Genomic DNA, 27,259 nt, shown 5'->3' on the forward strand with positions numbered 1-27,259 from the left:
GACCTAGCCAGGTAGCCGTTGAGCAACGACTCCTCAGCAGCACCGTTGGTCTCGTTGAACAGGTCCCGTTTCATATCAGCATACTCGGTCCCCACGGCGTGCTTCAGCATGTTACGTGCAACTATGATGTAGTAGAAAAGGTGGTCTGAGGTGACCTTGTCCAGGGTCTTGCACATTGGATTGCCCTCTCTGTTTTTGGAATACTCAGTAATGATGTCCAGGCAGCGAGACTCAGGGTCCACAAACAGGTTACGTTGGTTACCAGCATACTTCAGTATCAGTATATCAGGAAACCTGTAGGGCCCGGTGGCAGAAAAGTAGATCATCCACATGACACACACTCCCATATCAGCGACTAACCTGGCGACCTCCTGTGAATCGATGGTGACATTGGGCTTGAAATCAGGAACAACATTGGCCAGAGCCGTCTCGTTGATCAACAGCAACAGCGAATTCTTGGTTTTGATTCTATTCTCAGCAACATCGATGGCAGTGGGAGAGTTCAGCGTGGCATCGGCAACAGCCTGCACAGACAAGACCTTGTCGAAATACTGACGCAGGTCAGAGAGGTTGGACTCGAAACGCTCCTTGACGTTGGCGTAGAACTCCCTGATGTAGGATCGGGAGAACTTCTTGCCTGAGATAAGCACGGCGTCTGGCTTGCACACCCTGACGTTGAACTTGGTGTAGTTCTGGTACGCCACGGTCAGCTTGTGGTACATGACGTTGGTCCAGGTCCATGGCTCACTCTTCTTGGTGAAGAAGATCTCATCGGCAGTAGAGTCACCGGGGATGGCCCAGCATGGAGAACCGGTAGAGAACAGAGTAGGTGGCCAGGGCCGATAGAGTCGACCAGCTGGCGAAAGGAGTTCAAGGTGTGGAGAGCTGGGTACGCCACGGAGGTGTCCTGCCAGTTGTAGCAGCAGATGCGCACCAAAAGGTACCACAGTTCGTTGTCAGAGCCCGGTAGCAGCTTGAAAGTGAACCACGAGGCGATGGCATCAATGGACTTGGGCGGACTCTGTTCATGTTCGCAGGTAAAGTCCTCGGCAAAGGAGAGTTGTGGGAACACCTCCGCCAGAAACAGAAAGGCAGACCCCATGGAGCTGTACTTCTGGATGGTGGGGATCTGCAGGTCCTTGGGGAAGGTCTCCCCGTAGCCTGGACGGTGGAACGAGGACAGGTACGGACGGCGGTGGTACCTGGACCTGACCTCGGAGTAGATGGTGGAGAAGTAGGAGTAGATGTCCTCTGCAAACTGGGCCTTGTACTGCTGGAAGCCGGCCAAGACGGACAGGATCGGTTCTCGGGTGAACACGATCTCACCCACATTCATCTACCTGTTCGAAGAAGGACGAGTCCTTGGAGTGCACAATGTCCCTGTCGACCGTGACGTCGGCGAGCAGGTACTGCGTGGAGTGGGTCTCGTCCCTGAGATAGAGGTACTTGGTGGGCTTGTCCTTGTAGACCACGGGGATGACGGTGTACTCCTGGGAGCAGCGTCTGTGTCTGTCTGGGGTCTTGCTGTTGACGATGCGGAAGCCGTCTGGGTGGTGTAGAAGAGCTCTTGGAGGTGGTGCAGACGGAGAAGAGCTGGGAGCGTGGGGACGGGGGACAAGGGTCGGAGCCGGGAAGGCGGTGTGGTACTCGTCCAGGTCCACCAGGGCGTAGTTGGCCAGCTTGGTGCGCTCCTCCAGCAGGAACAGCTTGCTCTTGGGGTGGAACTTCTTGACAACCTTGCGGACAGAAGCACCCTCCTTTCAATAGTTAACACGACAAATCCATCGACAACGCTGACGTTATCTGAAATGTAAAACATGGTGGTGGTGGATTTGCGAATGGTTGTTTGGTGGGATGGGAAGGGGAGAGAGTGTGGTTTAAGGGAATGAAATTTGGCCCAGTTATATATTCTGTTTTTCTTCGTTTGTCCCAGAAAAGCGGACGCCATCGCCAGAGAAAAAACAACGCCAAACACGTCCACAGGGGAACGCGGCCACGGCCCAAAGAGGAAAGAACACGAGCTGACGCGTTGGTGCAGTTACGACATGCATGAAAAAGGAAGGTAATATGCTTTTCGTGCTTGAATATTCAAAACTGAGTGAGCCAGGCTCCTGTGCAAGGTTGACAGCTGTGTAAGACTAGAAATACACTGTGACACCGACCATATCTCGACAACTAGCACTCCAACTGACCTTAAACTACAAACGTACACTCTTATACACGCTATCTAAACATATACACACTACCTTCTTTACTTCGACCGTCCCTGCGCTACTTAACCACTGGCTGTGGGTGCTGGGTTTCCGTCTACCTACCGTCGCCCAAGTCACCTCCGCCGCACAGGCCGACTCCAGACTTGAAAATCCGAGTGGTGGATGTTTTTTCCCACTCCCTCCGAGGCGCCCGACCACCTGCTGTTTCTCAGAAAAGTTCGCGGGGGAGTGCCCATACGGCGGCCGAAGTCAGTCGAGTGTTTTCACCTATCAGCGAGGCGCACCTCAGGGATGTGGTTTTTCGGCCGGGCGTCCAATCCTTTTTTTGCTCGAGCTATCATAATGGTGAGACAAGAATCCAAGACAGTTCTTGCTGATAATGGAAATCTGTTCCATGGTTATTGCTACTCTATTTTCAACAGCTATTCCTTATTTCCCGATTTCAATTTTAACATAACAATTTATCAACCACATCTGCATTGAGGGAAATATTTTCTTTGATGTTAAATGTTAATGTCGTCAAGCAGAAATCAGCGTTTTATTCAAGCTACTGGAGTTGAAAATTCACCACGTAAACATATTAAATTCAATCTGAAAATCAGAACAGAAATTGTACCTTCCCATAAAAATGATTTCAAAAATACATTGAGACAGATGAGAATTTGCCCCAGACTCTGGATCATACCAAATTGCGATACCAACCACACCCAGAACTAGAATAGAAGCAACTTTTATCAATAGCCACATATTTAGTAATTTACATTGGGGACATAATAGAAAACTGACGGGAGCCATATTACGATTATCTGGCACTATTTCATTAGGCTTTAGTATTATGTACTGAAAACTCAAGATAACTTTTCACAACCGATTACTTATTTTATGATTCAAGCATTTACTTCAGTATCCAAATATATCCATATAGAATTTGGAATTACTATTAGCTCAGACATAAATTAGATTCTCACTTCACTTTTCAGATACTCCTATACTACGTTTGACATTTGATGACATCCATTATACTTGAAGATACTGCTATTCCTTGAGCTTCTTCTATTGCTCATACTTTAATTAAATCAACTTATCTTTCAGCACATACCACTCGAATAGTTACTATGGTGCATCTGAAAAATATCGATAAAAGCACATTTTAACTACGTCAGAGAGAAATATTATATATCACCGTTTGTTTGGTGAAAAAGAATGAAATAACTGACAACTGCATTGGGCCTAAGAATTACAACTGCTTTGGACATCGTGTGATAACCCCAGGCATGCATGGGTTATAGGATCAGTACAATTATTTTCGTGCGGGTACAGGCTAGACAAGACACGTAGTTTTTAATAGAAGTAACGCTAACTCACAACTTATAGATTTCTAACAAGAGCTTGTACTTAAGTACACCGAACTAAATGAAATTATAATGAAGAAAAGAAGTTATTCTATTTTTAATCCTTTTCATTATTAATGCGCATTTTTAGACTTCAAAAAGGTCAGTAATATCATCGAAGCTGGATTATAAAAAAGATTCCACGCAATGATCCAAGAAACATATCATAAACTATCCTTTTCAGTTCTTTGGGTAGTTTCCCATCGACATGATTGAGGGAAAGAAACTCTTAATTCATGTAATGGAACAAAAATGGAACATAATAAAACTGCAGACAAGAGAAACTATCGAACGTAACAAACTCACAAATTCCATTCTACTGATCGATTCAGCTTTATATCTGGTATTGACCATTATCAGGAAAAAAACCAATTCACAATAAGGAGAACTAATACTATTTCCCAAAATCATTTAGGATGGGAATTCTTGATTCCATGCAAAAATTGCAAACGATATGACAATCAGACTTGCATATTCTAACTAAACTTGGCAATTTATCAAATGTACTCATAATTACCAAGCGTTGTGTTTGTCAGTTGGTATAGACTTTCCTAAAAGTATTCTTAGTGTATGTACATGGGACATGAAGCGGTAATAGTCTTGAAAATGGTCATGCAGATTGTTAATAATCACTATGAAAAGTAACTGGCAGAATTAACTGGCAGAATTAATATGAAGGTGTAAATTTCAGATTATAGCTTTCCTTGCATACTGGACATTCTCCTCTTTTTAAAACCTTGAGCGAACATATGTAACAGTAGTAATTATAACAACATGATATTAGGTATGGATTACAAGGAAAATTCTGGCATTTATGACATACCTCTTTATTACCTGATCTCACAACCTTTTTTTTTTTGGAGCCGTTAGTCAAGTAAAATCTGCTACTCGTTAATAATGTATTGTTGAATAGTTCAAGAATTGCATTCCACAATAGTTGTCTATTTTGATATTCTGTTGCCCCCATCGCTGTCTCTTGATAATATGTCGACGGATTTGTAATATCACTAACTGATTTTACATTCAGAATTCGATGCAGTGGCGAAAGATACTTCTTCCCTGTCCCTTGTGGTGACGAAAGAAATAGGGAAATATTATAGAAATCAAAGAGATCATAAAGAATTTTAAGAACTCTATAGCATTTCTGGCTCAATGCATGGCCGTTGGTGGAAAATAAAAGATGAGAAAGTTTCTTTCTTGCATATCCAGACAGTATTGTTATCAGGTATAACGTTCTTCTTCTAGCCTTAAACAGTGTACCACTTAACCTTGACCCGTATGTGGAAGTGGAACCATTCATTGGAATATACTTGGAAGCACATACAAAGATTAAAGTATCTAACACTACTTTCAATTCATCCTCGAATCTGCTATCAGGAAACACAGATTGAAGCTGCTTCCAGAATGTCTTGCGTAATTCATCATCAAGAGAACGTGAATCTAGATGAGCAACTCTGGAATCCATAATATGTCTTGCAACTCCATATACTCTTGCTTATGTTGTTGGCTCCCATAAACTCAACGGTAGTGAGGCAATTGGTGATTGTTCCTTGGAATATTATTATTGGAGGTAAGTTAATTTCGGTATTACGCCCTTGAAGAAAATATGCCTCAATATTAACCTTTCATGTCCATTACAGAATAATCTTACTGATTTACTTCTATACCACCAGCGTTCGTTATATATATTATGAGAAAAACAGGTTTGCAATTGACCCTGGATTTTATAGATAAGAGAGTCACAACACTAGAGACAGTAATTGGACATGATGCAAAGATCAACGATTTATCATCTAAGATTCATCTAATTTCATTGGAAGTGGACCAAATATTCACTAAATGAAAGACATATAGTGACCAAGTCTTACAGTTACTACAGTTATATTGTACGGTATATGGTAATTCAAGTCAAAATACCGTAAATAAGGTAAAGTTGCACGTTGTCTTAAGTTGTACTGATGAAATAGTCAAATTGACCAAGAACCTTAAGGCATTAGGTAGTACATATAGCGAGTTTCTAAAACTTGACACTATCCACGCATTCACGAAACAGCATTTAATAACAGAGACTTTAATGCTTCAAGTATTTCCAGATCATATATGACTATGCCAGAATTTACTACTGCGAACCTTAAATATGGTCCATCGCATTCTCCAATCTGATCAAGCTTAAACTCTCATTTCAAGGCATATATAAGATGTTTCTATTGTTGAATAATAGAATTAACGGTTTATGGTTTTATCATAAAAGTGTCACCCTTCACTGTTCACAGAATGTCTTTCATTTGAATTGAAAAAACCAGAAATATTAATCCATTAAAACTCGGCACACAGCTCTTGAACAAGTAATAACGACGTGGAGATATTATCTGATCATCATCATGTCCGAAGCAATATCTCTGTATTATTTATATGAACATCGACTGTAACATTAAAACGCGACACACACAACCTTTCCTCGGCCAAATCGCCAGCAGTGACACGGTGGCAACAGAAATTCATGATCCATGAGGATTTTCCAGTAGTCATAAGTACCATACTTAGCCAATAGATGTAACCAATTGTGTAAATCCTTCAGTCGCTTCTGTAGTGCCGTTAACGACGATAATGTTTACGCGGCGTGTCTTGTTTATCCTATATAGAGACAAACTGTAAATTATCACATCTGAAACATTCCACAAACAAGAACAGTGTCCAACGACTCAATTCACAATAAAAGTCGGAAATTTGCCATCCATTCGCTTCTAAATTTCTACACAATTATACCGTCTGTTAGTAGGAATCTGTTATATGCTCCATCTCGAGAGATAAGAGTTTCCCAAACAAATAAACGCCCTGCTATAAGAATAATTCACTTCCATTCAACTTCTCATTCTGTGATTGGTACCAACTTTAAAAAAACACTTAATTAAAAGTCTGCTATGCAGGCAATTACTTCAAATAATGGGCATTTACAAGAATTTCCAAATCTTCTGGCATCTCCGAAAGAGCTCGAAAGAATATGCTTTCGTTGTCACAAACCAATTGCAGCGAATAACAGTAAAGAGAAACCATCTGCATTGAAGGCTTTAGGTAATTACTACCATGAAGAATGTTTTACATGCCAAGACTGTTCTGTAATATTAAAACCCAAATACTTCCCATTTGAAGACCAAAAAACTAAAAAGACAATTTTACTATGTCAATACGACTACTTTAAACGAAATGATCTACTATGTCATGTTTGTGATAAACCCTTAAGAGGACTATATTATACTGCCTTTGGTAATAGATATGACGAAGAGCATTTTGCCTGTACTATTTGCAAAGAACCATGTGGTGTAAAGAAATGCTTTATGTTTGAAGATCAATTGTACTGTAAGTATCATTTCCTAAAATATTTTTCCAAAAGATGCAAAGGTTGCCAATACCCGATATCTGATCAATACATTGAATTTCCAGAGGGAAATGACGTTCATTGTTGGCATCCCGAATGTTATGGTATCCACAAATATTGGCATGTGGATTTATCTCCAGAAACTCTAGGTTTATCGCCACTTCCGCAACTTGAATACAACAAATCTATCAAAGATGATAAAACTATTCAAACAAATAACAATATGGAAAAGCAAATGCAGGCATTTACTTTTCTCTTAACCAAAACTTGGTCAACTTTATATCGATTTGAAGAGGAACAGGCAGCATGTATATCTGATATGTTGCAATATTTGACAAGTCATGATCAGATGAAGGGAATTGAAGCAACAGCATTATTTGTATTGAAGGTTGGCTGTCTTTTCAAAGCAATTGATTCTTTAGAAGAAGTCTCTATTCCGTCTTCTTCATCTTTCATAGAAGACAAATCACAAAATGATAATCCTTCAGCTGAGAGTATTCCAGCAACACGTCTAAGGACATTAAAGTCAAAATACTCAAAATTCCCGCGAAATCTTTCCACAAAGATTATGATATATCTGCAGTTATTGAGAAAACTAAGCGCAGAATCGCAAACGAAAGATGTATCGTTATCATCGTTTATGTCTGTTATCACAGGATTGGCACACTTTCTTAAATTACTGACAAGATACGCGCTTTATACTGCATTCGAAATTAATAGAGAAAATCATTCAGTGACAGCATTGGTTAAATTTCTTAAAGAAATAGAGAAAAATGAATTAATTAAAACTCAACCATTTTCTTATATTCATGTTTCAGTCACAGCAACCGATAGCTGTTCCTCCTGTGGTAAATATATTCAAAAAGAGTGTGTGCAGTTTAATGGAAAAAGGTGGCATCTAAATTGCCTTGTTTGTTCCAATTGTAAAGCTCAAATTTCACGTCAAGACCTCGATGAGACAACTTACAACAAGGAGACAGGTAAAGTTCTTTGTGGAAATTGTTCAATAGGTGATCCTAACTCACTTCCAGGTTTTACATTTGTAACTGAACTACAACAGTTAATCTTCTTACTAAAGATTGCACTAGTGAGATCAAAAGCTATGATGCAAATTCAAATGAAAAATCAAATTAATAGGAATCGCATGGACCATTTCCAGGAGAATGTTTCAATGCAGCAAACATATATTAGAACATTGAACGACATAAAAAGACTGAAATCAAGGAAAGAAAGTGTAAAATTAGCACATAATAAACAACAAGCAAGGCGATCGATGGTCCTGGAAACCTCTGAAATTGATACAGAGGGTACAAATGTTGTGCAACCAAATAACCCTAAAAGTTTACTTGTAAAAAATGATGAGCCACTTTCGGGTGAGTCTAACATACATGAAAATGTTTTCAATAACACAAGATCCTTGACTTTGGATGATATTTCGCGTATTGTAGCAACTGAGCAAGCTAGAGAATTACGTCCTAATGCTTTCGCACATTTCAAAAAGCTTAAAGAGAATGACGATGAAATAATTGACAAGAATATAAATAAAAGTGGAGTGTATTATGCAGAGCTGGGGGAACAGGACCTTTACTTGATCCAGATGATAAGTTTAGCAATTCTCCAAAATGAATCAAAGCTTAATACAATTGGTATTCCAGGAACGACATTACTTCCAGCAAGAATGAAAAACATAAAACCAGTAGAACAAACAAATTTTTGGTCCAAAATGAAGGTCATGATGTCAGGGGATCCGAAGAAGGTTGTCGAGAACAAAGTCTTCAGTACTTCATTAAATTCTCTTACCGAACGGTATGGGGTATCTTCAAATTTGGGAGTGAGCCCTACCAAAGTTCAAATCCCAATCATTGTTCATGAATTAATATCTTCTTTGCGGAATAAGGATATGTCAGTAGAAGGTATTTTCCGGAAAAATGGTAATATTAGAAGGCTGAAAGAATTGAGTAGTAGCTTTGACGAAAATGCACCGAAAACACCAGATTTATCAAAAGAGAATGCCATTCAACTTTCCGCTCTTCTTAAGAAATTTTTAAGAGAACTTCCGGAGCCCTTATTAACAACACCACTATATCCATTATTTATTGAAGCAACAAAGGAGGATTCTGATATTGAGAAGCAAAAACTTTTCCATTTAATCTATGCTTTATTGCCCGTTTACAACAGAAACACCATAGAGGTTCTACTGTCCTTTTTACATTGGACATCTTCGTTTTCGCATATTGAAAATGAAATGGGCTCAAAAATGGATATTCATAATCTTTCGACAGTGATTGCTCCGAACATATTATACAATCACTCAAGAACTAATACACAGGCTGCTTATGGGAAAGATTTTGCCCAAAATGAAGGTGAAGATTACTTTCTTGCCATAGAAGTAATTGATTTTTTAATTGTTAATAATGAAGATATGGCTATGGTACCCAAGTTTTTGATTTCTCTTTTAGATACAGTCCAAAAAATGAATCTGAGTGATTATCCTTCTATCCAAAAAATAATTGGAGAAAAGATAGATAAACAACAAATTGACTTCTCTGAATTTAATATCCAACAACCAACGCTAGTGACTAATTCAACATCGGCAGTTACCAAGAGTAAAACGCAAAGCTAGCTTTAAGAAAGCTTCTATTCAAGCAACAGCTTTTCTCTTTTTTCATACTTGTATTTCTAATTGGATCAAATCCAAGGACATTAATCTATATAATAGTTTTGTAACATTATTTTAATAAATTATTTAATTAAACTCTATTCTTTTAAAAAAAAGTATCACGTTCGATATATAGAATTGGATCTTTATTATATTTTTGCTAGGTTGCCAATTGGGGATAAACTAAATTAAATACTCATAATTTGGTAACTATATATTGAAATAACTCTTCTAGAACATCTTTTAAAGGGTGGTTCAAATTCTTGATTGAATTTCCCTCTAAATATTGCCGGTAAGTGTCATCTGTGAAATGTTTCAAATCCAATTGCTCATTCTTGATTTGGTAAAATAGTCTGTTTACAAAATAGGAAAATAGAGGTTTTTCATACATGAAAACTATTACCATTAAAGGTAGTCTTTTGGTCAATTTGTTCAATGGAATCTCAAAAAGTAATATTAAATTTTTGATGATGTTTTGTAATTCAACCAAATTCATCTTTTCGACATCATCAACCATCAACCGCTCATACATATCTTTAGTAATATCTAACCGGACTTTGCAAGTGTTTGAGAATGTTATCATTTCGGTAGCATCGCCCATTTTCTTTTTTAAGTTCTTGTTCGTAATGTTCAAAAATTGGGTATTTTCTTTTAATTCCTTAATTGTCTTCTCCATGCCTACCAAAGATTCATTGAGTCTACTTATTTCTCTCACCTTCTTAAGATTGGATTCCTCCAAATAAGTCTTTTGTTGGGATAATGACGATACCTTTGTAGATAAAGAAATAAATTTAGATTCCCATATTTCATGCGATTGACTTCGTAATCCCTCGAGCTTTTCTCTCAACTCATTGTTTTCAATTGAAAGTTTATTGTTTTCTGCTATAAATCGATTTTTTTCTTCTACCAAATTTTTATTTGCCAATTCCAGCTCTTGTATTTTGAGATCTTTGCTTTGAATATTGTCCACAAAATCTTTTTTTAAGAATTTTTCCTGATTTTGGAACTGTTCAATTTGTTTCTTTAGATTTGTATTCTCGGTTTTTAGTTGGTTGGATTCTGCAGATAATGATTTTGCCATTTCATCCAGTTCAGCGGTGTAAAATTGAGGAATATCATATATTTTTTTAAAGGAAGAACTCAAATCAAACACTTTGGTTTTCATTCCTTGAAGCACAATATCTCCAATATTTTTGTCGAATAATGTTAAACTCCTAATTTGCGTTTCCAAATTTTGATTTCTCTTGACAATTTCCTGGTGTTTTTCTTGTAATTGTTTTGTTTTTTCAGTCTTCATTTCCAATGATAATTGTTTTATTCGTTTTTCGTATTGTTCCTTCAAGTCATCTCTCATGGAGGCAAGTTGCTTTTGCTGTTGTTGCTCTAAAAGGGATATATTTGCTTTGTGTGAGGAATTCAAATTATCCAGTTCATTCCTCAAATTGGCAACTTGTTCTTCGTACAGTTGTTTAGATATATCACATTGGTGAGTCAAATGTTTTGAATTTGGTTCCATGTCTAAAGTCATTTCACTTATGAATTGGGTATTCGTAATTCCAACATGATCTAAACAAAGGCTTAAATTTTCAATGTCATTCACTCTCTTTTCGACAAAACCATCCCCTAATTCTACTGCTTCTCGCTCTTCATAAAAGTATTCTGGTCTTGTTGTCGTTTTTCCTAAATTGTTACTAATTTTGGTATCGTTGCAAGGGGATGGTCTAGGCTCTCCTTGATTCTTTAAGTTATCAGAAATTTTCTTGTTGCACCCATCTGTTTTTTTTTTGATATCGCTGGAGACAGAACCTGTTTTTTGGGTTTTTAAAAGTTGATCATTGTTAGGCTTTTCTGATGGTGATACTTCTCTGTTTATTGAGGAAATAGCTTTATTAATAATTTTTTTCCAATCTCTTTTATACCTACCAGTAGTTAACTCCAGAGAGGTGTTATTAAGTTCATATTTTTGCCAACTAATGGGAACTTTTAGATTACAGGATGGAAACATAATAAAATCTTTTTTAATGTGTTTGTCAAGCTTTTTCTTAACACATTTGACTTGTCATTCAAGTCCGATAGTTGGTGTTTATGAGTGAGAGTGTAACATGATTTTGAACACAAAAAATTACAGACGCGCAAAATGTCATACAACCTTGCAAAAGAATATAATATTTTTTTTATAGGAGATATGGATCAAATACACATAACTATATATCGGGTAGCAATGGTACTTAAAACCATTGTTCATTTTCTGCTACATGATTGAGTGAACTAGTTTACCTGCTATCCAAACTTGTACTGTGTTTCTATCATCTCCATTAAAGAACCATTTTGCCAATAGATCGGGATAATGTGGTTGAGGTAACTTCTTATATAAGGTATCTTCTGCTTGGTTATTCATCTGGTATTGCCAATCAAAGACATCTATTGGGGAATTTGGACTATTTAAATCAATTAATTGTGAATCAAATTGTTTGCCTACTTCAAATAGGGAAATCTCTGAATCCATACTTAGAACTCGAGCACCCCCAACTGTCGCTAGATACAGGCATTCAGGGACACTTAGTTTGACATGTTCCTTATTTGATCCTTTTATCTTCATAGCTAAATGTCTGGATACTAAATGTGCACTACGAGATGTGTTCAAAATACTAGGAGAAAATCCGGCAGATATATCTGTTCCTAATCCTACCTTAATATTTTGATCTAGTAACCATCTGACTCTACATTCTCCAGAGCTTAAACATGAATTTGAAATTGGACAATGCGACACTCCAGCCTTTGTATCTTTAATCATATTTGCTTCTTGATCGGACAGATGCACGCAATGTGCTAAGACAGTCTTATCAGTTAACAATCCATATTCGCCATACACAGCCGTGTAACTTTCACATTCAGGGAACAAGGTTTTAACCCATTTAATTTCGTTTTCATTCTCAGATAAATGAGTTTGAATATGCAATCCGCCCTTTTCATTAGCTAATTGAGATAAATTCTTCAATAATTTCCTGGAGCAGCTAGGTGCAAATCTTGGGGTGATAACCGGTCTAATCTTTTTATCTAATAGTTCTTCTTCCAAGAAATCGATTACCTCACGTGTGGATGCTATACTTTGAGTAGTGGTTTCAGTATAATAATCAGGTGAATGTGAATCCATACAGACTTTTCCAATAAGGGCTCTTTGGCCGAATTGAGAACATAATGTAGCCATTAATTTGGTAGAAGAGGGAGAAATTGTAGTGTAATACGATGCCATTGTTGTCCCATTTGCAATTGATCTTTGAATCACTTTTGAATATACTTTTAAAGCAATTTTCAGATCATCCAACCTGGCCTCCATAGGGAAAGTATACTTTTCCAGCCATTCTAGTAAAGTGGAGTTCCCAAACAGACCCACATTAGGATACTGAGAACAATGAACATGAGTGTCAATAAATCCGGGGAAGAAAAATTTCAAATCAGTATTAAAATCAATTACATCGATTTCAAAATCTTCCCATGGTTCATATAAGGATCTAACATTCAAAGGATCCACACATTCCTCTTCAATAAATAATATCATTCCATCCTGAACACCGATAGCAGTGTTTTCTCGTATTCTATATTCACCAAGAACTGGTGTATCAATGAATGTGCCATAAAATACGACACACTTGGGTTTCTTCTCCTCTTGAAATGTAACCATAACGTTCTTCCAAACAATTCATCAATTGTGGCTAGAAGATTAAAATTAACAAAATCTTGTAGATTGGAGCCATAGGAGTAAATTACGATCCTTATATATATATATCTCCTCTTTTGTTATCAGTATCAGAATAAAGTTAAGCTTCTATCCAATGTATGTTCCTTATCCGGAATTTCTCGAACAAAGATGCGGATTGGAGTCAAAAGAGGAAATTTAATGATCCCTTATCATTCAATACCAATGAGAACAATATCACATTCGGTACATCAAAGAGAACAATATAAAAATGGTTTTAGTAGGAACGGTACTGTCTATGGTTGCAGCTGGAATATTTTTTATTAGCCTTTCTTACATAGTGGACGCATTCATGAAAACTACCATTTTGAAAGAAAGAAGATTCAGAAACGTTGGTATCACAGGCACTGAATTCCTTGATTATTTTGAATCAATCACTTTAGACCTCGTGAAGAAGGATCGTCCCAGCATCACATCTTATTTGGGACACCCTATACGAGTGTCTGCAATTCATGATTGCTTCAACGATTTTATGTTTGTCAAATCCCAAAAGGGGTCTCTTGTAAGGACAAAATCTGTCGTTGCGATATTAACTAAAGATGTTACCCCCGTTCCTGTTCATTCTCATAATGACTATTGGAGACAGTTGCCACTTTTCGACGCTATTGCTCATGGTGCTGTTAGTGTAGAGGCTGATGTTTGGAATATTAGAATACCGCAAAAAGGAAAAAAATATGGGGAGTTGGATAATTCGCAAGAATATTCTTTGGCAGTAGGTCATAATGATAATTATTTGGACCATGAATATCTGAATTTAGAATCTTTATATACAGCCCCTTTATTGAACATGTTGAATGAGGTTAATGTTGAGCATGATGGTAACGGAAAGAAGAATGGGATATTTTTTGATGCTCCAGAGCAAACACTATTTTTCTACATTGATTTTAAATCTGACTACAATAAGTTAACTTATAGACTTCTTATGGAAAAATACTTACAGGGCTTAAGGGAAAAGGAGTATCTGACATATTATGATCTAGAACAAGACAAGATTGTTTGGAACCAAGTGACTGTTATCTTAACAGGAAATTATCCTAAAGATTTAGGAGTGTTAGATGGAGGCCAGGACAAGAGAGGCTATTTCAAAGATGCGAAGCGATATGTGTTTCTAGATGCCTTGATGCACGATCTTTCATCCTCTGTAATTGACAACAGCACCTCCATCACAGCGTCATCCTCTTATCATCAAGTTCTAAGATCATGCAACTTGCCAGTGGCTGAAACAGATAAGGAACGTGTTAGTTCTTGTTTCAGAAAGGTTGTCACCGATTGTCACTCACATAACGTAAAGACAAGAATTTGGGGGGCACCCACTTGGCCTAAGGATTTCTCCATGGATTTGCTGAGATTACAATGGGAGGCACAGTCGGATTTTATCAACCTGGACAATCTGTCTGATATATATAGTTTCTAGTTTATTCAAGTATATGTATACAGATATATATTTATATTCGTTATTTGCTCATGTGACACACTTTGGCTAACTCCGCCGTTGTTTTCTCCGCTGCGGTATTAAATTTTTCGACATTGAATAAATAAATATTTGACATATTTAACGAACATACTTGGAAAATGTGTGTACCGTTTCTCTGCGACTTGTTTGAGCTCACCAACCACTCTACTTAGATATGACTGCTACTGTAATGGACCCCATCAAGATTACCAACGAGGAACTTTCGGAAGAGTTCTTGAACAAATACGATACCTTTTTGTTCGACTGTGATGGTGTCTTATGGCTAGGTACTCACCTTTTACCACATACAAAGGAAATTTTAAGCCAATTGACAGAAATGGGGAAGCAATGTGTTTTTGTAACTAATAATTCGACCAAATCTCGTGCTGCATACACCAAGAAATTTGCCGGATTTGGTATCACAGTCACTGAAGATCAAATCTTTACCTCTGGTTATGCATCTGCTGTCTATGTTCGCGATTTCTTGAAATTGCAACCTGGAAAGGATAAAATTTGGATCTTTGGTGAAAGTGGTATTAGTGAAGAATTAAGTTTAATGGGGTTCGAATCCCTCGGTGGTACTGATCCAAGATTAGATACACCATTTAACGCTTCCACCTCTCCCTTCCTGGCTAATGGTCTTGATGAAAACGTGAAATGTGTCATTGCTGGGTTGGATAATAAAATTAACTATCATAGATTGGCTATTACATTGCAATACCTTCAAAAGAAAGATACTGTTCATTTTGTAGGGACAAACGTGGATTCTACTTTCCCTCAAAAGGGTTTTACTTTTCCTGGGGCTGGATCTATGGTGGAGTCGATTGCGTTCTCCTCTGGTAGAAGACCATCTTATTGTGGTAAGCCAAATATGAATATGTTGAATACTATTATTTCTGCTAAGAAATTGGACAGATCTAAATGTTGTATGGTTGGTGATAGATTAAATACTGATATGAGATTTGGTGTGGAAGGTAAGCTGGGTGGTACACTCTTGGTCTTAAGTGGTATTGAAACAGAGGAAAGAGCTTTAGAAGCTTCTGATGAACATCCAAATCCAAAGTATTATATTGAAAAACTTGGTGACATTTACGAATATACTCATTAAATGAGATAGTAATAATGATGATGTAATATACGACTAGTTTTATATACAAATTTTTTTATGACCCTCCCTCTCCTTCCTTATATTTTAATTATTAATTTTTTATTATAATTTTTATAGATATTATTTGAAAGTTATATTGTTACTACCGTCTTGAAATTTTTGCAAAGGTCAAATATGAGAGGTTACAACTCCGTCTTGTAGTATTCAGACAATGCATTTCTTGCTAATCTAAATTCCAACCGTGCCTGTCTCAAAGCTTTAGAGATTAATGCTATATATATTGTGTTTTCTCCATCCTCGACATCCTGAGAGGTAACCTCGTCATTATCATCGCCATTACATTTCTTTAACTCTTCTTCAGTAAGGGAAACACCCTTAGGTAAAGTATTTAATATATCAGTTTGATCAGGAAACGTATTTTCTGCCTTTCTACCCAAGTTTTGGATCCTTTCACAAACCCATGCAATTCTTTGTAACCCAAGTGCGGCAGAGGAACCCTTTAAGAAATGGCCCAGACTGTCCAATTGGCTCAAATCCTTGGTAGTATGTAAATGATGTTCCATCTCAGCAAACGTCGTGTCCACTTGATCAATATATTGGATGATTAATTCCTTTGAGAACGATGGTTCATCTTCATCCATGGAAATGATTTCGTTCAGTATATCCCAATTAATCACTGCGGATGGAATAGATAATGACATATCAATTTCTTGTGCTATCTCTTGCTTGGTTCAATGCTTCCAGTATAATCTTTACTTCTTCTTCGGTTCAAAAGACATCCAATAGTTAAGAATGATGAAGATCAAATCAGATCAGAATTTGAATTAACAACATCGATTTCCATTACCCGCAGAACAACTCAAAAGGAAATTCCATTATATTCCTTTTAAATGAATATATACGTTAAACTATGGAATAAAAGAATATAAACTTGTACTTATCGGATGGAATGCTTGGTTCTGGGTTCTTCACGTTGGCGAATTGGCTCCTTGCTTAGTAGCAATTTCAAATACTTACTGTCACTAGGCAGCATAGACTGTTTAGTAGACTCTGATTCGTCTTCATTCTCTTGATGTACTTCCAATCCAGATGTCACCACTTTCCTCCTTGTTGGTATATTGTTCATTTGACGTTCGGTAATGGCCATTATTTTCTTAAACTTTATGAAAAGCAATTCCGCCCTAATCATGAGGTCCTTCCAATTCATCGTATCGTGCAAATCATTGAAGTACTTCAACACTTGATCAAATTGTGTCAAGTTATTAATTATGGGTTGGCTATTCTTTTGCAACATTGCTAACATAAAGAACAATTGAAATTGAGAGGAATAAAAATTGGTCATAAAGATTTCCCAAATGGAGCACACGTCTTGGAAGATAAATTCTCTCTTGAACCAAACTAATAACATTCTAAAACAGAAAAACAAATTCGAGGAATCACATTTCTTTAAATGATCACTTAATTTGGGCAACATCAATTGACATAATTCCGTCAAAGTCAACATTTGGTCACGGATGCCAGATTGGTCTCTTAGGAAATTTCTCTCCATAACTTCCATAAAATTAACAAAACACCAAAATGATAAAGTTTCATCCCTGATAATATAATAAATTGGAGATAAGAGATCTGTCATACCTTGAACATAGCCTAAATTGGGATTAAAACTATTATATGTGACCAAGATATCTTTTAAGCATAATAGATGTGGATTGTTAATGGTCCAATGTTCGTTATTGGCATCCATTTCGGAATCTGTTCCCTCTTCAGATGGTTCTGTTGGTTCAGAGAGTGGCTGTTTACCATCAGTAGTGTTATATTGATAAATATCCACGTTTCGATCATTTCTCTTAACATCCTTTTCAATTCTAAATATTTGATCATCCCAATATTCCTTTTCCTCTGAATTATCTTCTCCGAATGAAGCCTTCATTGAGACCATTTTCAAATTACTATAACTTTCTTGCAAACTCTCCAAAATTTGTAATCTCTCGTCCTTGGATGAATCCCATGGGTACACATTAAATAAGAATAACCATACTTCTCTTTTCAATTCCAAATCATTTACATCAACACCACCATGAAAGATAAAATCTTTAATTTCAGCAACCGTTATAGAAATTCTTCCTTGGGAGTCGAAAAATGAATCCCATTTGGGTCTTGTCAATGGGAAATTTCTCTCAATAGCCACATTTAATTCTTGTTGACTAAATTGAATATCCATACCCAAATCAAAATTGGTTTCTGTGGTCTCATCTTGTTCACCTTCCATCTTCAACTCATTGATTAACAACCTTCTATACGAATCATCCAGTTGATACTTATCAGCTTCTTCTTTGACACCAAGGGCCCATTTGGCTAAATAAATTCTTGCAGAATCAAAATCATCTTGCACTTCCAATACTTTAGGATTTTGTAACATTTTTCTCACATATGGATTATCATTATTTTGTTCCACAAATTTAACAATTGGATGTTTTTTAATCAAATGAGTAATCATGTTACCAGTTTGGTTTGTCTTTTCAGCAATTTGAGACATGATGGTCCATTTCGCAGAATCCAATTTACTCCAAAATGAGGCAGGAAGGAACCCAGTATCTTCTGAACCTTCCGTTGCCGTAGCTGCCTCATTTGGTTTGGCATTTGTATTCTTTTGAGGTGAGAAGTTTCTTAGATCATCCAAAGTGGGGTTAACCAACCAAACGGTGGAATCCACTAATGTCTTTTGTAAGTCAACCAATTTACTGACACAATCTTTAAAGTCCATACCACCCCAATAAACATCACCTGAAGTGGTGAATGGATCGAAATTCTTATTTAATTCTTTCTTCTTATTAAGTGTAGATGGACAAACATCGTCGTGAAAGAATAGAATAGGCAACGTTTCCACTCTCGATTTGGAATTCAAGATGATCGATCCATACCACCAACCGGACGGACTTGGGTTTCTAAATTGGATGGAATATAATGATGCTAGAGGTATATGGAAACTTGATAGTTGCAAGATGGCTTGTTCTGGGGAATGCTTATGAGAGGCGGTCTTTCCTCCTGATGGGTCAAGGTCCAACTTGTTTAAGAAGGCCAGTTGCTTGCGAGAAAGGGTAGCCTCAGGGACCCATGCCACTTTAGATTCATATAATGGTTGATCGGTTTCTGTTGTTACGAGGAGGAAGCCAGCGTTGTTGTCTTGAGCGTTCCTTGTAGGATGGACAAACACTTTGCTCTTGCAGAATCGAATGTATGTACTCATGTTGTTGCTTGTGTGAGTGGTATGGGAAGTATCCATAATTATCGGGCTACCTGGTTGAACTGTCACAGGAGTTGTTTTGCAGTGTTGTATCTATCAGAACCCTTTAAGTGAAATTATTTATACTTATTTCTAAGCGCATTGAAGAGAACAACCAACCAATCATTCATTCAACGACTTGTTGAACAAGAGAACAGATATAGACGATCAACGATGAAGGGACTTACTCAAAAAGAATTAGATGCCCTGGCTGACAAGGAGGAGGAAGAAGCTCAGAGCATGGAGCTTGACTTGGCTGATGATGACGACGACGAAGACGATGAAATGGAAGATATGGATGACGATGATGAAGGATTCGATATACAGGAAGAGGAAGATGACGACGAATATGTCGATGTGGATGATTACGAGATGACGCCTGTTGTTTCTGAAGAGGTGGATGCTACTAAAGGAAAGGCCAACTCAAGGAAGAGAAATAGAAGAGCTACTGTTCTAGATGATGACGAAGAGGACCTTGATGTTGAAGAAGAAGAAGAAGAAGAAGAAGAAGAGGAACTGGAGCCAGAGATAGAGGAGGAGGAAATTATAGACCAGGATGTGGTGGAGGGCCCAGGTGACGACGACGACGATGACGAGCAAATACACAGTGGAAATAATAGCAGCCGCTCTACAGTAACAGGCATGACCACGATTAACACCCCCAAAAGCACCAAAATGCTAAGGGACCTAATGGACGACGATGCAAGCAAACCTGTGCTAACAGAGGAAGAATTACAGTTACGAAGAGCAGAAAACCAAAGAAAGAGAAGGAATTTGAAAGAGAAAAAGCTAGAAGAGGAGAAAAGAGAGACTATCAACAAGCTACTGAAGAAGAGAGCCAGCAAGTCTCGTAGTCACATCCCGAAGGATAGTGGACCACGGGACAAGACAGACGGTTCTCTCTCAGAGAACACTTTTGACAAGCCTCGCCGACCATACAACAGCACAGGGATGATAAGGACAGTGAGAAGACTAGAGGGTGACCTATATACGATATTATAATAACATACTAATGCTTTCTAATGCTTATATCTCTTGTTTCGGTGATCGCCGACGAACTCCGACGGCGTTCGAGGTTTTCTTTGTTGGTACCTCGATGAAATATTTAATGTTATCCATTGTTTAACAAGAACAAAGTATATTTATTATCAACAAAGCAGCTACAGCACTGAGGTACACACAAGTGAGCCATGCCGCAACCACAGCAACATCAGCAGCCACCGCAGCAGTTGCCTATCCAGATGCAGATGCCAGCTCCCGCTTCAAACGGTGCCCAGGATCCACAGATCCCGGTCCCCCCGCAAGGTTCTTATCCCTACATGACAAGCTCCTATCCTCATACTCCATATAGTGTCTCTGGGGATGCTTCAATAATGAAGCAGCAGAATACACCAGGCGGAAATCCCAACGCTAATAGAACCAGGGAGTATCCGTTTCCTCAACAGCACCAGCAGCAGCAGAACCAACAACAGGGGCCTCCACAAATGCAAATGAACGGGAATCCCGGACAGACACCGACTTCTGGCAGTATGTCCAATCTCAATAACAACAATGCCAATAGTATGACCCCCATTGACGAGGTTTCAGAAGCACTTCCTTCCGGTCCTCAAAACGAACAAAATAATGCTGCAAATGTCAACCATCTCCGATCAGCAACGATAAACAATGAAAATACCAATAATAGCATGCCATTTGCTGGAGGTCCTGGGATGAACTACTACCGTTCCAAACCTGCTCCTCTTGTTTCACCATTAATGTCATACTCCTCGAGGAAATATTTAGCAGATATGGCGACCTTGACAGTTTATGATCTAATAAATAGAATTAATATATCTGCTGGTAAGATAAGTTCCATTGAATATTGGCAAAACTTTATTAATGATGCCTTTTCAAGCACTGCTATTTTTAAATACTCCAAGAGATCTGAATCAGATTTTAGACAATTTGATTTCTTAGCACCTTTAGTGCCTATAATATTTGTCAGTCTGGGAAAATTAGGAGTTGTGAGGATAGAAATGATTTTACAACAATTGAAATCCCAAGTGTTGAGTAATGGCACCATTTTTTTCAATTCTCCAAGAGCAACAATATCGTATCACTATCCAGATGGTTCGTATATTACTCATTTTGTTCAACTAAAGGGAATGTTCAACTCTCAATTTAAAATAGAGTGGTCAGATCTTTGTATGCATAGTTTTGTTCCCGGTATTGAATGGAATTCATTTGAAAGGTTAATAAGTGATGAAAAGGCAAGTTATGAAATCTTCCAAAAGCTGACTGCAAATAGAGGTAGAAAGAGAAGTAGGAGCAAGATCACCAAATCTAATGAAAAGGGGACGAATGAGTTGGAGGACACAAACGTTACACACGAGTTCCCACCAAATTTTGATGCAATTACAAAGTTGAGATCATATTTTAGTGTATTCAGAAATGTTTCTGTATTTGGTACACAAGAAGGTTTGATGAGGATTATGCAAGTAAGTACATTCATGTCTTCATTACGTGATTTGAAAGTATTTCAAAAGATAAATGGTATAAAGAGCCCATTGGAAGCATTAAATGCGTTTGTCAGTATGAACATACCGTCAATTAATAAGCCAAATGATAATGGGCCTTCAAATATTAGTGGTAATAAACTACCTCAAGATCCAAATGTTCAAACACAGAAAGAAAATCCCAACACACATTCTCAACCTGCTAAATCAGATTTTAATTTTAGTTTTGCAAATGAGAAAAATAGTGGCAATGCCTTATATGGCACATCAACTCACACTAATGGATTAGGACCTCGAACTAAATCATTTACAAAGGTAGCCTTGAATACAGCACCATTCCATTCAATATCTTCCAATAATACTGGATTAAGTAAAGCTAGTAAACGAGCAAAAAGTAATGATATCAAGGCTCAGATGAAGAAGAGAAGAACTAGTGCAATATCACCGAAATCTGTAAGAGAAGATCAAAATTTATCACAGACGTTTAGAGACTCTGCATCATCTTCATCTCTCTCCACAGTGGAAAGTAGTGAAACCCCATCTGATGGGTCCAATAAATGAATGAAGTAAAATGAAAAAGACAATCAATTATCGTCTATATTAGAAAAATAAATATTTCTTATGTATTATTATTACACAATACGTTTTGTATGTTGTAGCAAAACATTAACTTAAACATCTGTTCCTAAAAGATCCCTTGAACAATCAACAACATTATGGATGGCTTCAGATATATCTGTAAAAGCTCTGGCAAATGCAATGCCATGGATCTCTGTCCAATGTAATTTATCAAGATCTTCCTCAGCTTCACTAGACGTGACATTGTTTATAATAGATTTCTTCAGAAGAGCCTTTTCTAAAAGATTTTCAGATACAGTCGTTGTTGTTGTTTCATTGAAAGTTTCAAATTTGGCAATAAAATCGAATAATTTCTTCCTTGACAAAATACAATTTGGCAAATATCTGGGGATTTTGCTTCTAGATCTGAAACAGTTCGATAAAATGTAAAATACGTAAATAACAGATGCCACGCTATCTCTTCTTAACGATAGTAGCGCTCTCGTAGTTTCATTATCCATATCACGATCCCAAACTTCAAAAAATGTACTTGACATTCTTGCCTCAATAGTTTTTTCTAAGACAAATTCACATGATTTGATCAATTTTTCATATTTCAAAGGTTCAAATTGTTCTACAAAACTAGGTTCATGTTTGGCTCTCATTAAAAGATCACTTACAGCTGCAATACTTTGTGTTAATCTCACTTCTCTTATATGGGCATAGTCCATCGTTAATTCAGTGGGTTCATCATTGGAATCACGATACAAATAACGATCTGTAACAGATTGATACGACTGACTCAAGTGTGCTAATAAGGAAGATATAGATAATCTTAATTCGGATTTTGCCCAAAACGGCCAAACAATCCAGTTGATTGGAATTGATATCAAAATACCGATAAATAATGCTACACCAGTGGTCCAAGTATTTTTCCATATGATTGCTGTGTTAAGATGAGTTGGATCTTTGGAGTAAGGTTCTAAGGCAATTATTGTAAAACAAACTAACCCCGTAAAGCTCGATTTGGCATTCCCATATATTAGAAAATTTATTGAAAACGGTATTAATAACAGTCCAGCAAATGGACAGATAACATAGGGACTTCCAAAATGCCTTGCTTGATTTGCAGCCCACCCCCAAAATATCCCAATTATTCCACATATAATCCGCTTAGCCATGTTATTCCATTGACCAGAATATCGTCTATGTGCTAGCAGATAAAAGATTAGTGGACACCACCAGCACTGGTATTCCTGATACCAATGAAACGATTCCTCCAGCCATGTTGGTAAACATAAAAATATCATTACAAATAGGATTTTTAATGTCCATTTCATCTCTTGTCCAACCAACAATGTGCTTACCTTCCAGAGTTTATATCTCCAGGGGTTGGTTGTGGTATGGAAATTAAAATCTGAATGATCAATTGCACGCATGCCTACCACTGGGGTTTTCCTTTTTTCATCTATTGTCTCGTCGAACCCTGGAAGACTACTGTCATTCTTTTCCTTGTTATAGGTATGTCTTGAAGTATATGAGTTGTATATCTTTTCGAATATTTCATCAACGTCTTTCTTAGTTTCAAAATAATTTAAGATATTGCCAGCACCTTGGTCAATAGCACATTGTTTTGGTAATCGATGAAGGGCTCTGTGTAATGGATACTGTGGCCAAAAGAATCGCCAATGTCTACCCCTTATCAAGACAGTACATGTATCAGTCATTTGAACCAATGTTCGTGCGGAGTTTCTAAGGCATCTTACAAAAAGGAAAATGTCTACAGAATCACGATCTTGAAGTAAATCTTTCGTAAAGAACGCCGATTTCGTGAATTCCTTATACGCTACGTCTAATTTATAGATTCGCCTTTTCAGTTTAGATGTGTTGCATTTCAATTTTTCCATTGTATTAAGATCATTATCAGAAATCTTTAATAATTCAGAGATGTCACCTAAGACTAATATCATTACCAATATCAAATTGAATACTTCCTTTGAAAATGTATTTCTCAGAAGATTATGATAGAAATCATTGTTGGATCCCAGTGTTCCCAACGGTGTCAATCTCCTCCTTCCCCAGCCCGATGATGGCGTTGCAATTTGTGGCGTTGATTTCCCTGTATCAAGTTGTGAAGTATCCAGGGGGTCAAGTTCATCATTTTCAGTATGATTTGATTCCAAACGTTTATAAAGTTGATCGAGTTCTTCACTGTCTAACAGCTTACTTGATAAAGGTAAAACTCTTAAGGGACCTGATAATGTTGTCAATGAGTTTCTTAATTTTCTTAAAGTTTCAATATCAAATTTGGACAAAGCACATTGATTTAAAAATTCTCTATACTCTTGAGAAAGATCGATATTTAAACTTCTTATCATTTCATTCTGTAAGTCATTCGAGAGTTCGTCATTGTCGATAGCATCCTTATCAATTAATTGCATGAGGAAATCGTTGATTTTCTCTATTGATGTACTGAATTTTCCCATCAGTTCATTATTACCACTATGCGGACACACAGATACGCAAATTAGTAGTGACAATAAAATACCAAATAAATATGAAATTCCGAAATCCCAGAATAGCTTCCATTTTAAGTCATGTTTGGAATGGACTAAGTCTACCGTGTGACTAAATATTACCACAATACTAAACGAAAGACTAAAATATAGTGACCTCTGAATATAGGATTTTAGCCAAGTTGACCATAACAGTGCCATTACAAGACTTTGGAATAGTATACCACCTTGATGAGATGCAGTAGGACCTGTTGCAGTGGATATGTACCAAGCCAATGAGGACCAGCCCATTCCTAACACGGCACCTAATATTGAAAAGATGGACATTTCCAATTGAACACCAACATTTCTCACTGGATGATGTATAAGTACGGCAATTGGTAAAAAGTATCTATATCTATGACCAATCCATTTACCTGACGGACGGATGACACATATGATTATTGAAATAAAATATGCTAACCAGTATTTTAAGAGAGATTCCCTCTCATTGAACACCCTTGTATAAAAATCTTTCATATTTGATCTGCAAAAGATGCGTCTATAATTCCATACAGCATTTTTGTTATTGATGAGACCAGCTACATCATTATCATTCATATCCACTTCATGCTGCCTCTCTGGTTTCGTAAAAACGGCATCAAAGTATCCATCTCTTAATTCTTCTAGGTCAAAATCCTCTAATATTTCCCAGTGCTTATCCTTAGCCAAGTTTTCCAACCTTAAATGTGAGAAAGACGTCGTTGAAATCTGCGGTGATGTCACTTTGGAAGTTCTTCCTGAATGTAGATTTCTATTATTTAACCCCTTTAGGGAGAGATACGATGTACCTGAATAGGAACCCTTCGAAATATCTAAATCTTTTCTCTTCAGTTGGTTGACATTTCTAGCCATTATTTGATAGTTGTTGTCTTGTTTAATGCACTCCAACTAGGATGAAGGACAGTAAAAACGATACCAATGTATGGTAACCACGATATAGTCAATATATTTAGTGGCAAGCGATGCTTTCTCGCACTTGGCAGGGGTAGTCTTCAAGGATGACTCGTGTGGATATCACATTTTTTTCAGCTCTGGATGGAAAGTTGGTAATTTGATAAGATCCGTGAAAACATCGAAAAGAGAAACAGGCCACTGACCCTAAACCATTGAAACAAACAGCAAAGGCAACCGTTAAAATGGTCTCTTCTAAGCATATTCCGTGGTATTTGCAGCAATCAGACTTGGAACTATCCAAGAAATTCAAATTTATTCAGAATCAAGAAGACGAGCGATTGAGGGAGGCGACAAACGGTACAGCAAATTCTCGTTGGAGTTTAGGTTCTAGTATACTGGCCAAGAATGATATCAGGAATCGCTACGTTAACATTATGCCTTATGAAAGGAATCGTGTACAGTTGGACGTGGTTAGTGGGAACGATTACATCAATGCATCCTACGTGAAGGTAGATATACATGATCAAAGTATTAATCCCGGTTATTACATTGCTACGCAGGGACCTACAAAACATACTTGGGAACAATTCTGGCAAATGTGCTACAAGGAGTGTCCTCATGAGCATATTGTCATCGTGATGGTGACACCTCTGGAGGAGTTTGGGAAGGAGAAATGTTTTCCTTATTGGCCCAGGAACAGTTCGGATCCATTAAAAATATCAAGAAAGGTTCAAAACTTGGATGGGAAGGGTAATACAAGTGAGTTTGCATCTTCATTGGAAATAAAGTATGAAAACGGGGAGAAATATGGGAATGATTACACTTTGACAACGATGAAACTGAAGCCCACAGATCCGGCAGTGGGGCCCGAGAAGACCGTATATCATTTTTATTTCGATCAATGGAGGGATATGAGGAAACCGGAAGAGATTGTGCCCATCATGCAGCTCTGTAACCATTCTCATATATTAAATTCCTCGGGTAATCCCATCATTGTGCATTGTTCAGCCGGTGTTGGCAGGTCCGGAACGTTTATAGCTTTGGACCATCTTACACATGAAACGATCGACTTCAGAGATATCAAGGACAACACCATTCCTGCACCTGACGACGATTACAAGAAGGATCTGGTCGAGCAAATAGTGTTGCAATTACGCGCCCAGCGAATGAAGATGGTCCAGATAAAAGACCAATTCACATTTATATACCATGCAGCCAGACGATTACAGGAGCTGACCGGGTCTAACTGAACCAATACCCACGAGTGCAACCCAACTTAATAAAAATATAATTCAATCTAATATAACTAATTAATAAACGCAAATTACCATAGAAACTTGGTCGTGTCACACGGCGTGAAAATTTTTCCGGAAAAAAAAATATTGCAGGCATCGCAAACTGTTATATAAGATCTCTCTTGATTACTACTTTCATTGTCGCCAGTAGTCTTGTCCTGTTCCGTTTTGTTGTTCTTCTATCCTACCAAGCAAATTCATACAACTTCATTCAATTAC

The 27,259-nt window shown here is 37.5% G+C and overlaps 14 protein-coding genes across 14 annotated transcripts; 6 read left to right on the forward strand and 8 right to left on the reverse strand.

Moving 5' to 3' along the window:
- Positions 1-722, reverse strand: NCAS0D00100 (uncharacterized protein; the record flags this gene model as incomplete). Its single annotated transcript, XM_003675907.1, has 1 exon — positions 1-722. A coding segment is annotated over one exon (722 nt), but the record flags the coding sequence as incomplete, so codon positions are not given.
- Positions 723-1,336: 614 nt separating this feature from the next.
- NCAS0D00110 (uncharacterized protein) lies at positions 1,337-1,948 on the reverse strand (the record flags this gene model as incomplete). The annotated part of the gene is made up of 1 exon (XM_003675908.1): positions 1,337-1,948. The coding sequence occupies one exon, from the start codon at positions 1,946-1,948 to the stop codon at positions 1,337-1,339; it is 612 nt and encodes a 203-aa protein (XP_003675956.1).
- Positions 1,949-4,271: 2,323 nt separating this feature from the next.
- Positions 4,272-5,069, reverse strand: NCAS0D00120 (uncharacterized protein; the record flags this gene model as incomplete). The annotated part of the gene is made up of 1 exon (XM_003675909.1): positions 4,272-5,069. One exon carries the CDS (start codon positions 5,067-5,069, stop codon positions 4,272-4,274), a length of 798 nt encoding a protein of 265 aa, XP_003675957.1.
- Positions 5,070-6,525: 1,456 nt separating this feature from the next.
- Positions 6,526-9,603, forward strand: LRG1 (GTPase-activating protein LRG1; the record flags this gene model as incomplete). The annotated part of the gene is made up of 1 exon (XM_003675910.1): positions 6,526-9,603. The coding sequence occupies one exon, from the start codon at positions 6,526-6,528 to the stop codon at positions 9,601-9,603; it is 3,078 nt and encodes a 1,025-aa protein (XP_003675958.1).
- A 232-nt stretch (positions 9,604-9,835) lies between these two features.
- Positions 9,836-11,644, reverse strand: ADY3 (Ady3p; the record flags this gene model as incomplete). The annotated part of the gene is made up of 1 exon (XM_003675911.1): positions 9,836-11,644. One exon carries the CDS (start codon positions 11,642-11,644, stop codon positions 9,836-9,838), a length of 1,809 nt encoding a protein of 602 aa, XP_003675959.1.
- A 246-nt stretch (positions 11,645-11,890) lies between these two features.
- On the reverse strand, positions 11,891-13,321 carry GUD1 (guanine deaminase; the record flags this gene model as incomplete). The annotated part of the gene is made up of 1 exon (XM_003675912.1): positions 11,891-13,321. One exon carries the CDS (start codon positions 13,319-13,321, stop codon positions 11,891-11,893), a length of 1,431 nt encoding a protein of 476 aa, XP_003675960.1.
- Positions 13,322-13,607: 286 nt separating this feature from the next.
- On the forward strand, positions 13,608-14,810 carry AIM6 (Aim6p; the record flags this gene model as incomplete). Its single annotated transcript, XM_003675913.1, has 1 exon — positions 13,608-14,810. The coding sequence occupies one exon, from the start codon at positions 13,608-13,610 to the stop codon at positions 14,808-14,810; it is 1,203 nt and encodes a 400-aa protein (XP_003675961.1).
- Positions 14,811-15,024: 214 nt separating this feature from the next.
- Positions 15,025-15,957, forward strand: PHO13 (4-nitrophenylphosphatase; the record flags this gene model as incomplete). The annotated part of the gene is made up of 1 exon (XM_003675914.1): positions 15,025-15,957. The coding sequence occupies one exon, from the start codon at positions 15,025-15,027 to the stop codon at positions 15,955-15,957; it is 933 nt and encodes a 310-aa protein (XP_003675962.1).
- A 182-nt stretch (positions 15,958-16,139) lies between these two features.
- Positions 16,140-16,658, reverse strand: YPD1 (Ypd1p; the record flags this gene model as incomplete). The annotated part of the gene is made up of 1 exon (XM_003675915.1): positions 16,140-16,658. The coding sequence occupies one exon, from the start codon at positions 16,656-16,658 to the stop codon at positions 16,140-16,142; it is 519 nt and encodes a 172-aa protein (XP_003675963.1).
- Positions 16,659-16,894: 236 nt separating this feature from the next.
- Positions 16,895-19,240, reverse strand: GYP7 (GTPase-activating protein GYP7; the record flags this gene model as incomplete). The annotated part of the gene is made up of 1 exon (XM_003675916.1): positions 16,895-19,240. The coding sequence occupies one exon, from the start codon at positions 19,238-19,240 to the stop codon at positions 16,895-16,897; it is 2,346 nt and encodes a 781-aa protein (XP_003675964.1).
- Positions 19,241-19,414: 174 nt separating this feature from the next.
- IES2 (Ies2p) lies at positions 19,415-20,242 on the forward strand (the record flags this gene model as incomplete). The annotated part of the gene is made up of 1 exon (XM_003675917.1): positions 19,415-20,242. The coding sequence occupies one exon, from the start codon at positions 19,415-19,417 to the stop codon at positions 20,240-20,242; it is 828 nt and encodes a 275-aa protein (XP_003675965.1).
- Positions 20,243-20,430: 188 nt separating this feature from the next.
- Positions 20,431-22,296, forward strand: MFG1 (Mfg1p; the record flags this gene model as incomplete). The annotated part of the gene is made up of 1 exon (XM_003675918.1): positions 20,431-22,296. The coding sequence occupies one exon, from the start codon at positions 20,431-20,433 to the stop codon at positions 22,294-22,296; it is 1,866 nt and encodes a 621-aa protein (XP_003675966.1).
- A 110-nt stretch (positions 22,297-22,406) lies between these two features.
- BRE4 (Bre4p) lies at positions 22,407-25,703 on the reverse strand (the record flags this gene model as incomplete). The annotated part of the gene is made up of 1 exon (XM_003675919.1): positions 22,407-25,703. The coding sequence occupies one exon, from the start codon at positions 25,701-25,703 to the stop codon at positions 22,407-22,409; it is 3,297 nt and encodes a 1,098-aa protein (XP_003675967.1).
- Positions 25,704-25,987: 284 nt separating this feature from the next.
- On the forward strand, positions 25,988-26,995 carry PTP1 (tyrosine protein phosphatase PTP1; the record flags this gene model as incomplete). The annotated part of the gene is made up of 1 exon (XM_003675920.1): positions 25,988-26,995. The coding sequence occupies one exon, from the start codon at positions 25,988-25,990 to the stop codon at positions 26,993-26,995; it is 1,008 nt and encodes a 335-aa protein (XP_003675968.1).
- Between the last annotated feature and the right edge of the window lie 264 nt (positions 26,996-27,259).

The sequence above is a fragment of the Naumovozyma castellii genome, chromosome 4 (assembly GCF_000237345.1).
Source record: "Naumovozyma castellii chromosome 4, complete genome".
NCBI classification, from domain to species: Eukaryota; Fungi; Ascomycota; class Saccharomycetes; order Saccharomycetales; family Saccharomycetaceae; genus Naumovozyma; species Naumovozyma castellii.